Raw genomic sequence first — 12,869 nt, 5'->3', positions numbered from 1 at the left:
GTTAGTAACTAGTTCCTTAAGGAAACGGGGTTTGCATTTTGCCTCAGACCACGAAAGTGACTCGTGTTGACAGAACACCTCCTCCACCTTTGGGGGTTCGGAGGCAGGCCACGAGAAGGGTAGAGGCGGAAACGCCCCGGTACTCCTTTTGTTTCCACCTGAGGGGGTGTTGGGGGCTCTGAGAGGGGCGGTCACCGGCCTGGGGTAACCCAGAAAATCCGACCGGCCGCCCGATTTGCAGTCCTGGGCGCTTTCAACATCCCTGCATTTGCCGCTGGCTGGATGGGGCGGTGCTGGGGTTGGGGGCGGCCGGGGGGCTGGGTCATGTCTTCTGGACACTGATAAAGAGGTGACAACCCCAAGTAGAGACTCCGTGACAATCCCTAGGGGTACAGGGCGTCTTGAGGGCTTTATTCTTTCTGTTGTCGCATGACAGGCATGTCAGCAACAAGAACAAATTAAAGATGCAAGAAGGGCCCCTCCCCCATCTTCTTCCCAAACTCTGGGGTATTCCCAGCCAGTCCTGCACGCCCGCCCCTAGATGTCCCCACCCCCAGTGGCCTTGCTGAGCCCCGGCTCCCCTGATGGGACGTGCCCTTGCACATCTGCTCCCCTCTCCCTGACACCTCGGCCCCGGGCCCCCCCAGCAAGGCTGGAACAGAAGAGACGAGGGGTACAGGGGTGATGGAGCCATGGCTGCTGGAGGGGGCGGCTTGCGTCGGAGACGGAGGAGGAGGGGGGCCAGCTGAAGAATCCTGGAAATGAGGGGCCCTGGGTCCTCCTCACGCGGGGCTGGGCTCTGTCTCCACGCAGGTGACGCACTGGCACAGCCCCTACTTCTTTGCCTACTTCCCCTCGGCCAACTCGTACCCGGCCATGCTCGCGGACATGCTGTGCGGGGCCATCGGCTGCATCGGCTTCTCCTGGGTGAGCTCGGGGGGCTCCTGGGGGCCTCCTGGCAGTGGTGAGGGATCTGCCGTGGGGACCAGCCACCTGTGGGGAGCGAAGAAGGATCCAGCCCTGGACAGAGTGACCCCTAAGGGACTTAGGGACACAGGGAGATACAGCCTCTTTTCCCGGAAGGGTGGCTGTAGGAATTCAAACTGCAACCCAGACCCTGGAAGTGTCTGCAGCCCAAGCCTGGGAATCTGCATTCTGCCAAGCATCCCAGAGCATTTCTGTGAACTCTGCAGCTGCCGGGGTCCTGGCCCATCTGTTGGCAGCCAGGGCTGCCGTGCCTGGAGAGGGCCCCTCCAGCCCATCACAAGTGGGCAGCGACACAGGCAGGTGGCCCTGGAAATGGGGCCAGCCCCGGCCTCCATGCCAGCTGTCCCAGGGCCCCCATATCTGGGGACAGAATGCCAGCAGAGCGGCGGGGCCGGCTCTTGCCTGTGGCTCCCTGCCCCCAGCCCCGGAGCTGCTGGAAGGATTCAGCTAGAGCCGTGCGCTGACTGCCTCAGGGGCCCCGGGCTGCCCACACCAGGCTGACATCTTCCAAGGTCAGGGTCTTCCGTTGGCCTTCTGGCTCCAGAGTGCCACCTGGCTCGTGCCTTGCAGCTGAGTGGACACATGGGCGCTGACTCGTGCCGGACTTGGCCTTGAGCATGTGAAGGAGGTGTTAGTTTGCGAATGAGCCGGTCCAAGCAGCAGGACCCAGCACCTGCCGGCTCGCCACTCCGGCAGGCTTGCTGTTTAGACAGGGGCGTCCGTCCATCCGGAGTTGCTGGGGGAGGAAGTCAGCCGCCCAGGAAGGATTGCGGGGGAGCCATCCCTGGCTCCCCTGCCAGGGGTCTCTGGACCGTCCCTCCGCAGGTGCCCCGAGGCCTTCCTCTGCCCCCGGGACAGCAGCCTGGGCACTGACAGGGTGGCCTCGGTGCCCTCCCTGTATCTCTGCCGAGCACACCCCCTTCTGAGGGACGCCTTCTCTTATTAGATGCTGCAGCAGATTTCATTTCCCTCTGCCAGTCCAGAGTCATCGTGTCCCTTCTGGGTGACTCGGCATCTAGCCCATTGCGTGTGCTCTTTCTGAGGACACTCTGGTTTCTCTGGAAGCTTGGAGAACCGCCTCCCTGTCCCTTGCCTGTACTGGCCAGGACACAGGTTCCTCAGTGAGTGCAGGTTCCCAAGCCTGGAGCTGGTCGTAGCTGGGATGGGGTAGGACCTCCCCCGGGGTTGACCAGCTGGCTGCACCAGCCGTGCATCATGGTGTGCACGTGGCCCTGGCACCCCAGTGAGACCCACCTGGCGAGAGGTGCTCCGTGCATCCTCGGTGGAAACCAGGCCAACCTGCCCCATCCCCTGTGCAATGACAGGGGACAGTCCGGAATAGTAGAGCACCAGCTCGAGCTCCTAAAAGGCAAGGTCAGCGACCTGCCCCAGGGGCTCCCAGAGGACACGGGCCACCTAGAACCCACCTCCCCGACTCCATCCAGTCTCACCGCACTCACTTGTGACTACAGAGGAGGGTCCACCGGTGCATCTTTCTAGGTCCTTCTGTAAATACACAGATAACTAAACGGGGACACACGAGGTGCTGGTGGAATGCAGCACAGGACGGTAGGGGCATTATGGGCTCTGCCTTCCTTCCCGGCCATTCTCCCAGGAGTCCTGGGAAGAGAGCACATGTTTGACGCTCATCCAGGCTTTTGAATAGCATCTGGGACTGGACCTTTTTTTTTAATGTTTATTTCTTTTTGACAGGGGGGGGGAGAGAGGGAGAGCGTGTGTGCACGAGCGGGGGAGGGGCAGAGAGAGAAGGAGACACAGAATCCAAAGCAGGCTCGAGGCTCTAGGCTCTGAGCTGTCAGCACAAAGCCCGACTCGGGGCTCGAACCCATGAGCCATGAGATCATGACCTGAGCCGAAGTCGGATGCTCAACCAATTGAGCCACCCAGGTGCCCCCGGGGCAGGGGCACTAAACCCATCTGCTCCTGAAATTCTGCAAGACTGGGCCCCTTGCTCTGACACCAGCCTCTAGAGATTTGTCGCAGAGAAGGGTGGGTGAGAGGGGGTGACGTCCCCAGGGAGCCAAGTCTGTGGGTGGAGGACGGTGAGGTCACCGAGAGGGCCACGCAAACCCTTGTCCCTCCTGGGGCACCTCTGGGATCTGGGGAGCGTGGCTGCGTCCGTCCTTCCAGGGCGAGACAGAACAGGGGTGTGGCGTGTGATGTGGCCAGGGTGGCCCTCGGTGGTGCTTCAGAGCTGGCAGCGTGAGGGGTCCCGCTGTGGTGCTCACTCCGGGGGTCCCCGTCTCGGCTGGGCTGCCTCTTCTGCCCGGAACTGCCAGCGGGGAGAGCACAGTAATCCCGCCCAGAGACGGGCCTTTTGAAAATGCTGAAGGCTGTTGTGAAACCGATAGCGTCCAAGGGACAGAAGTGAGGAAGCGGGCCGCCTCGCGTCCCCATGGGTCACCGGCCGGCAGGTGGCTGATTCCTTTCCTCCCGCCCCGCTAGGCCGCGAGTCCGGCGTGCACGGAGCTGGAGACGGTGATGATGGACTGGCTGGGGAAGATGCTGAAGCTGCCAGAGGCATTTTTGGCCGGGGAAGCGGGCGAAGGGGGTGGAGTGATCCAGGTAAGGCGGCGGGGGAGGGGCGTCCAGCGTTCCGGGGGGGCTTGGGCTCCACGCCGGGGCCACAGCTGCAGGTGGACGAGAGAGGCCCTTGAACTTCCCGTGCGTCCTCGGACGCCTCCTGGAGAACCAGCATGGCTGAGCCCTTAGGAGCCCTCTGGATCTGGATTTGGGTCCCGGCGGTGTCTGTCACTCCCTCCCCCAGGCTCGGTGGATGGAACAGGGGCAGCCCCTGAACACGAGCGGAGGCTCGCGCAGCGTTCCAGGTGCCTGTCACCAGGCCTGAGCCCTCTGCGGGCATCAGCTCGTCTGATCCCACAAAAGCCTGGGAATCGGGCTGTTTTAACGCCCTTTTACAGGCCGGGGGACTGAGGCGTAGACCCACAGGTGACCTGCCTGCCGGCCCCTGCCGGGAAGTCCCGGAGCCGGGGTCTGAGCCCACGTCTGCCGTGGAGCCGTGACCTCCACCACCGCTGAGCGCCGTCCTCTGGGCGGTGAGTGCAGCCGTGACCACGTCCTTCCAAGGCTCCTAGAAACCACTACATCAGTGAGAGCCGAGGTCCCCCGAAGATGCTGCCTTTGTTCCGCACCCTCTAATTCGTTCTCCCCATTGGACAAGTACCACTGACAGCGACCATGTGCCGGGGCGTGCCTCGAGGACATGACGGGTGCAAGTGACAGTCAGAGGTCTGTCCCACCAGGAGCCTCAGGGCAGATGCCACCGAGGAGACATGGGTTTTGGGCTTTTCTTATTTCCTAGCCTGGACCATGGACTCTGTGGAAGCCACCACCCTCCCTGACTTCATTTTCCTCCGGTCAAGTGCCCGGTCGTGAGATTGAGAATTGAGAGTCAGTTATGGCAGCTGCTATTCTGCCCAGCGGCCCACGGAGACACGGAGACACGGGGGCATGTGTGGGCAGTCAGCCGCTCACGTGGCCAAAGTCTCGTAGGAAGCAAGGGGTCCTGGGACCGCCCACCCAGATGGGGGCTTCTGACCTTCCGCGTGTCAGTTTTCGTTTGCTGCTGTAAATTTTGTTAGCTCCAAATGGCACAGACCTATTATCTTACAATTCTTTTTTTTTTTTTAATGTTGATTTATTTTTTGAGAGAGACAGAGCATGAGCGGGGGAGGGGCAGAGAGAGAGGGAGACACAGAATCTGAAACAGGCTCCAGGCTCTGAGCCGTCAGCACCGAGCCCGACGCGGGGCTCGAACTCACAGACGGCGAGATCATGACCTGAGCCGGTCGGGCTTTGTGCTGACAGCGCAGAGCCTGCTTGGGGTTCTCCTCTCTCTCTCTCTCTCTCTCTCTCTCTCTGCCCCTCTCCCACTCCCTCTGTCTCTGTCTCTCTCAAACTTAACAAACTTAACAAAATAATAATACTGTACATGACTTACATTGTATCAAATCGTTCCCTTTATCAATAACACGTCAGAAAATACTCTTTTAGGCCAAGGGGTGACAATATTCTAAAAAGATTATCAGCTTCCTCCTGGGGCTGTCCGGGCTGAGTCCAAATTCAGGATTCACGCTCCACCAAAAAAATCAAAATAAAACAAAAATAAAGAGTGTTTCTGGGGTGTCAGATCTTACAACCAAAGCCATTTCTCATTCCCCTCCTTTCAGCTGTCCAAGATGATTCTCGTAATTTGATACTTCTCACCAAGCTTACAAATACCCCGTAATCTCAGGCGTGCCCTTCACACTAATAGCAGCTTTTTGCCAAATGCCCACTATGACCTATACTTATTCCTTGGGCTTCATGTGATCTTTTTTCAACCTCCAAGGGGTGGTGAGGGTTGCTTGCTTTGTTTACTGCAGACATTACTTTTTTGAACGTTTCTTTCTTTTGAGAGAGAGAAAGAGAGGGCGAGCAGGGGAGGGGCAGAGGGAGGGAGAGAGAGAGAATCCCGAGCAGGCTCCACGCTGTCAGCACGGAGCCTGTTCGAGCAGAGCTCGAACTAGCAAACCGTGAGCCGAAATCAAGAGTCAGATGCTTGAAGGACTGAGCCACCCAGGCACCCCAGAGCGTGGATGGCTTTAGTGACGACTTTTTTCATAGGCGAGGAAGCTGGGGCCAAGAATGGGGGCGTGTGGTGTCCTAGGGCACAAGCTCGCCAGAGACAAGGCTAGGATAATGGCGGGCTGGACCCAGGAGCCCTGACCGTTTGCTTGGGTCAGAGTCTCCAGAGGTGTGCATGCTGGCCTGGGTTCAGTCTTTCCATGATCTCTACTTTAAAGACCGTGAGACCCTGGCAATCCCAACATTGCTTGGGGCTAATCCCGGCATCTCTCTGCCCTTGGAGTCAAGTCCTCTTTGGAGCCCAAGTTTTGCAGAATGGAAGCAGACACCCGCGTGTGTTTGCAGCAGGAGGCAACTGACAAGGTTGATTGTCTGTAATTTGTGAGGCCCCGGGGAGCACCCCAGCTTGGTGACAGCCGTGGGGCTGGGCTGCGGGGGGAGGCTGCACCCAGCCCCCCCCCCCCCACCCCGAGTCACAATCCCAGCTACTAGATGTCCACGCGGTGACAGGCAACAGAGTCAGACGGCAAGTCGTCATGTGAGCTGCCCAAACCGGGCTGGAAAATGGTTTCTTAATTGGGTTTGAAAGCTCTTGTGGAAGAAAAGCCAATGCCTCGCCGTGTGCGGGGTGACACTTGAAAGGACATTTCTGGTCCCAGCGTCGGCTGTCTCTCTCTGCCGCGTAGCCGGCTTGCCATGGCAACCTTTGTCCGCTGCAGGGAAGAGGTGTCATTACGCGGCCCGAGCCCCAGAACAGACCCCCGGCTTTCTGCCCGCTCCTCCCTCCGTTGGCTTCCCACAAAGGGCCAGAAATCTGCTCGAATTCCTGATCCACGGCAGGAGCTGGAACGTGTGGGCTGCCCTGGGCCTCTGAGCTCGGGACTCCTCACTGGCAATTTCTCCCGTTGGGCAATTTGTGTGTTCAGTCACTTTCGGCAGCGTGGAGGGGGGGACTTTTGTCTCAGCGCAAGGACGGAGAAGAAAGGCGACCCCAGGAGGAATCCGGTTGGTGATTCAAAGCCTTTCATTAGCATGTGGCTCAGGGGAGAACAGAGGTTGCGGGGAAGGTGCGTTTCAAGGCCTCAGGCAGAGGGTGGCACACAGGGAGGGGGCTGTGATCCCACGTGAGTGTTGGGGACAGAACCAGGCAGATGGATTCCAGCACCCGGACGCCGTGCCTTTCAAAAAGCTTTGCGCGGTCCACTTCGGACGCGGAGTAGACACTGGACCCAGGAGACACACGCCGTGGGGCACAAGAGGAAGCCCCCCACCCTGGAGCGGGAGACCCCGTGCCTGCTTTCAGGGAGCTTGGATTCCCTGCTTCTGCTGATCTAGCATCGCCAGCCCATGTTGACTGTTGATTTCGGCTCAGGTCAGGATCTCACGGTTCGTGAGTTCGAGCCCTGCGTCCTGCCCTGCACTGACAGCACGGAGCCTGCTTCAAATTCTCTGTCTCCCTCTCTCTCTGCCCCTCCTCCCCCCTCTCAAAATAAATAAACAAACTTAAAAAAATACTACAATAAAATGACCGCTGGTGACAATATGGCCCGAAGAAATGTAAAACCCACCCGAGAGGCCGAGTTAAGAAGATTGTATGTGTATATTTGAGTCCATGCATTTGAGCGGCAAAACTCCGAGTAAATGTATTTATGTTCGAACTTCACCTGTCTCCCCGGAGGATCTGAATTGGCTTAAAAGAATAAGTAAAAGCATTGAAATGGTAAAATAGAACAGGAAATTGGGTCAGCGAAGGGAAATGAGGATAAAAGGAAGTTAGCGGGGGAAGTTGGCCTAATTATTTTATTGTGTATTTCTCTGCAAAATTCTCAAATCTTACAAATCTCTCATAGTCGACCCAGATCTACCTTCTTTTATTTTTTTTTTCCTTTCTAACATTAATACTGTTCAATTTGTTGGTTTCCTCTAGGATTTACTTAAGAGGTGGAGATTATGAGCAGTAGATGGGGAGGCATCGCTTCTAAATGTGGGGAGGCCCCCGTCCCCCTGCCACTTGCTAGAAGTTAGTTCCCCTCTTTCTTAGCATCCATTGTCCCACCTGACAATGACTGAATTTAAAAACAAGGTTCTACCAGGGCACCTGGGTGGCTCAGTCGGCTAAGCGTCTGACATCGGCTCAGATCATGATCTCACAGTTCATGGGTTCGAGCCCCACGTCGGTCTCTCTGCTGTCAGCAGGGAGCCCACTTCAGATCTTCCGTCTCCCTGTCTCTCTGCCTCTCCCCCACTCACGCTCTCTGCCTCTCAAACATTAAAAAAAATTTTTTTAATGCATAAAAATAAAAACAGGGTTATTTTGCAAATTCTGCGGAACAGCATGGCGGGTGCTGAGTCCGTGTTATCTTTAACCCACTTGCAGCCCCCAAGGAGTGAAGACTGAGCCTTTCTTTAGTTCTTTGCCAGGGTAAGTTGTTGCATTAGTCCGCTGGGCCGCCCTAACACAACACCACGGACCGGCAGCTTTAACAATAGACATTTATTGTGTCCCAGTCCCGCAGGCTGGAAGTCGCCATCAGCGAGTGGGGAGCCATGGTGCCTCCTGATGCCTCTCTCCCTGGCTTGTAGAAGGCTGTCTCCTCCCCGTGTCCTCCCATGGCCTTTTCTCTGTGTGCGTGAATGTCTGGTGGCCTATGAGGACACCAGTCGGACCTTTCAACCTAACGACCTCTTCAGATGCCTTATCTCCAAATACGGTTACATTCTGGCGGACTCGGGGTGAGGGCTTCAGCGTGCTGGATTGGGAAGGACATAACGAACCCTGTGACATTAGTAACCGAGGGAGCACCTCCGAGGGCATTTCTGAATCTGGAGGGAAAGGCATCCCATTTTGTAAACCAATACAAGTTTCTCTGCGTGAGTGGTTGTGAGTGGCTGGGCTGAGTGGCCGGTACCCTGAGTCCCGGTCTCCTCCTCTGGTGGACGTAGGACCAGCCCTCATTGGCCAGCCTGGGAGAACTCCATGGAAAAATGCATGCAAAGTGGGTCTTGCACTTGCTGCGAGCTGAGTGCTCGGAAGGGCCGGCCAACAGATTACATAAAATAGACAAAGCAATGAATGATAAAGCTGAATGAATCTTAAGACCTGCGGGCTGGGGGCATCTGGGTGGCTCAGTCGGTTAAGCGTCCGACTTCGGCTCAGGTCATGATCTCACGGTCTGTGAGTTCAAGCCCCGCGTAGGGCTCTGTGCTGACAGCCCAGAGCCTGGAGCCTGCTTCAGATTCTGTGTCTCCCTCTCCCTCTCTCTGCCCCTCCCGGCTCACGCTCTGTCTCTCTCTCTCTCTCTCTCAAATGTAAATAAAAAAATAAAAAAAGAACTGAAATGATTGTCACAGGTTGTTCCGATCTTTCCTGGGCGAAGGAGGATAAGCTTTGCAATTTCAGACTCCTCTTTTAAGAACAGTATGGACAATAATGTCTCCCAGCAGTTTAGAGATTGATTTCTTAGCTGCACTTTGAAGCTCATTTCGACCCTTTCTTTGATCTAGGGAAGTGCCAGTGAGGCCACTCTGATGGCCCTGCTGGCCGCTCGAACCAAAGCGACCCGCCGCCTGCAGGCCGCCTCCCCCGGGCTGACGCAGGGCGCCATCATGGAAAAGCTAGTGGCTTACTCATCGGATCAGGTGAGTGTGTTGGCTGAGCGTGTTGGTCCAAAGGCCCCCTGAGTCTCCAAGATCTGAATGTCTTGTTGAAGGTCAAATCAGATCAAAACAATACCGTGCAACCTGTCAGTCATTTTTGTAACTGTGCTTGGAAGTGGACGTTCGTTATTTTCTCAGTGTGCACGTGAGGTCTTGGAGGTCCACTGAGGTCACGGGGGAAGGGCCTGGAGTCCCCCCAGGCCCTCAGGTCTAGCGATCCTGCAACTGCTGTCGCCAACTGGGAGCTGGGTCCCCATACCGGAGAGGTCCAGACCCCAGGATGGAGTCAAGTAGGAGACGGTGGAGGTGGGGGCCGCAGGGCAGCGAGGGGGAGCTGTCAGTAAGAACCGGCCTTCCTGGGGGCTCCTGAGACCCACCATCCAGGAACGATGCTGTGTCGTTGGCTTCTTCGCTCCAGACACCATGCACTGAACTTGGCCCCCGAGCTGCCCAAAGCCCCATGGTAAGAGGAACCCCCAGACAAGAAGCCGGGTGTGCTACCTCTACTTCAGACTTTATTTTGCTGCTCGTTCACTAAACCGCAAAGCGAGATTCCAGAATCAGGTGCAGGGGTGGGGGGGGGGCGCTGTGCAGCCCTGGAAGCTCTCTGCAGAGCCAGGGGCTCTGTCTCCCGCACAGAACACGCACGCAAGAATCTAACTCTGCCGCTTTCTTTCCAGGCACACTCCTCAGTGGAAAGAGCCGGATTAATTGGAGGAGTGAAAATGAAAGCCATCCCTTCTGATGGCAAGTTTGCTATGCGTGGTTCTGCCCTGCAGGAAGCTATGGAGAGAGACAAGGCAGAGGGCCTGATTCCTTTCTTTGTAAGTCAACTATGCCTCTCGGGTAGGGCCCCCTGGGGGTCTCAGAGCCCTGCTTGGGTCTGGGGCAGGGTGCCATGCTGGTCACAGGGTAGGCGGTTCATGCATCATCAGCTGACTGCTCCTTGAGGAACGCTGGAGCATGACTCCATTTACATTTTTTTAATGTTTATTCATTTTTGACAGAGAGAGAGAGAGCAAGCAGGGGAGGGGCAGAGAGGGGGTGGGGGACAGAGGATCCATAGCAGGTTCTGTGCTGACAGCAACGGAGCCCGATGTGGGGCTCAAACTCATGAACTGTGAGATCATGACCCTAGCTCCAGTTGGACGCTCAACCGACTGAGCCACCGAGGCACCCCAGGAGCGTGACTCCCATTTATTTGTGCCTCCGCCTGCCTAGTCTCAGAAAGAAGTAAGCAGAGCACCCAGCCTGAAGGATCCTGGTTAAGCCAACAAGCCTTGTTTCTGCTCCTGTTAAATGCGACACCGTATGGTTGTCCCTTGACAGCACTCTGTGCCTTGGTAGGTGCTCTGTCGTGAGGAGGGCATGATGGACCCAGTGAACCACGTTAACAATAAAACACAGAAAGCCTTGGCCACCCAGACCGGTATTCTTAGCAGATACCAAGATGCATCACAAGCGATAGGTTGCAAACCAGCACTGACTAATTCTAGGTAAAATACATAACTGGCCAAATAGCACCAGGTTTTCTTGTGCACAGATGGGCATTTTCTAGCAGGGAAGAAATAGGTAGTGTTACAGCGAGAGCCTGGAGTTGTCGCATCCGACACAGCCATGGCAGCGTGCAGAGCTGAGGACTGACGCGTCACGCATGATGACAATTAAGACGTGATCGTGGCCCCAGGCTGGTGGTGTCCAACCTGGCTATATACTGGAGTTACCGGGGGAGCTCTGAAAACACGGTCACACCTTGGTTTGCGAGCATAATTCGTTCCGGAAACACGCTCGTCATCCAAAGCGCTCGTATATCAAAGCGAATTTCAAGAACCTTTAGCTCAGTTGTGATCATGTGACGTTCGGCATCACGTACGACTTGTATTGCAAGGCATAGCTCATTCATCAAGTTAAAATTTGCTAGAAATGTTTGCTCGTCTTGTGGAACATTCGCAGAACAAGTTACGCGCAGTCCGGGGTGTTACCGTATACTGATGCCCAGGCCCTGCCCCAGTTACTTTTACCAGAAGTTCTGGGAAGGGAGCTTTTCGAACAAACTGGGGAGATTTTAGAAACAAATCAAGATCCTCAGGTACCTCTTGAACATATCTGAGCATCTCCTACTTGTTAGAACAATCTAGGTGCGACAGACTTTATGGACCTCGTGTGAATCATGCCCACTCTTTTTTATTTAAGAATTAATCTTCGAGACAAGCTCTTATTCTCAAAAAAAAAAAATTGTTTTCATCGATTTGAATCAACCACCACTTGTTGAATACCTAACGTGTGACCTGGGGAAGGCACGGAAGGCATGATTTGATACAAACTTGGATCCCCACTTGTGGAGTTTCCACGGGAATCACTGTAGGAGTGAGCAGATTCAGACGTAGCTGGTGGGAGGGACTGACGGCCAAGGCAGCTGTCAGCCTGCAATAGGCTGAGCCAGAGGTCACCTTAGTCACCCCGTCCTGCTTCATTTTCCCATCTTGCATGAAATACACGTTTATTTGTATAGTTGTTACTGCCTCCCTCCTCCCGCCACACTGTGAGCTATGCGGAGGGCGGGTCTGATTAATAGTCGCTTTATCCAGCTCCTTGAACCTGACCTGCCCCTTAGCAGAAGCACAATAAATATTTGTCATATAAAGATTTGGAAGGAAGATCCTTCTAGTTAGAAGGAAAGACTACCTTTAAAATTCCAACAGACAATCCCCTGATGGTCTGAAAGGATTCCTTTTACACAAGGTAAATTTTTCTGCACCTATGCCCTCACTAAGACTCACCAGAATATCCTATCTCGGGAAAAATAAATACATTAAAACCCACTCTTGCAGATTTGAAGAACGAAGGCAATGGAATACACCACATAAAACGATGAGAAGATTTCATTTCATAAAAACCACAGGACTCATAAACAAAACAAAAGGGCAAACGCTGGCAGGAAATACAGTATATATTATAAAGCAAATCTTAAAAGAAGGCTCAGATTTTCGAGATGTCAAAGGACAACATTCCATTGGGAAAACAGACAAAATAGAAAAACAGTTGGTTCCCAGGTCAAGCCCAAGAAAGTGAGGATACAAAATCAATTTCAATCTTGTAACGACCAGGGCAATGCAACTTGTCTCCTTAGGGACGACTGGGAACATCTCAGCTGTGGCTTCTAGACCTGCCCATGGCTTGTTTTATGTTTGACCCGGGTGTAGTTGACAGATTTTGAAGTTTCCGTACCCAGCTGCACACGCGTCTAGAATCGTCAAACCTTCCCTCCAGACGACCCATTCGTCACTGCAAAATGCTCTCTATCTCTATGAAATCTGCATACAGTGAGGTCACTGCAGTTACATCCGGTTTCTATGGGTTAGTGGTCAGGGGATACGTTTTCCCAGTGTCTTCCTGTCCTTTTCTGTTCTCTTACACCTAAAATGAGTCTCCTGTGTGCAGGCTACAGTTGCTGCTCTTTTTTTTTTTTTTTTCTTTTTCATTTGTTTATAAGTCCAACATGATAATTTTTCTCAAATTTGTCCATTTACTTAAAGTAATTGTTGACACACTGAAGTGCATAGCTGTCTATCTGGTCCGCCTCTTATATTATGGTTTTTCTCTGCTTTCTTGTCTTT

General features: G+C 54.6%; 1 protein-coding gene across 2 annotated transcripts in view; it reads left to right on the top strand.

Moving 5' to 3' along the window:
- DDC (dopa decarboxylase) overlaps positions 1-12,869 on the top strand; it is an 80,729-nt gene that overhangs the window by 21,591 nt on the left and 46,269 nt on the right. For both annotated transcript variants that reach the window (XM_030307678.1, XM_030307679.1), the window contains exons 3-6: positions 814-927; positions 3,454-3,573; positions 9,100-9,234; positions 9,933-10,076. In XM_030307678.1, the coding sequence (XP_030163538.1) occupies positions 814-927; positions 3,454-3,573; positions 9,100-9,234; positions 9,933-10,076 (513 nt within the window). The remainder of the gene's footprint in view (positions 1-813; positions 928-3,453; positions 3,574-9,099; positions 9,235-9,932; positions 10,077-12,869) is intronic.

Source organism: Lynx canadensis, chromosome A2 (assembly GCF_007474595.2).
Source record: "Lynx canadensis isolate LIC74 chromosome A2, mLynCan4.pri.v2, whole genome shotgun sequence".
Taxonomy (NCBI): Eukaryota; Metazoa; Chordata; class Mammalia; order Carnivora; family Felidae; genus Lynx; species Lynx canadensis.
The sequence above is the reverse complement of the archived record's forward strand: the minus strand, read 5'-3'. Positions and strand labels throughout refer to the sequence as shown.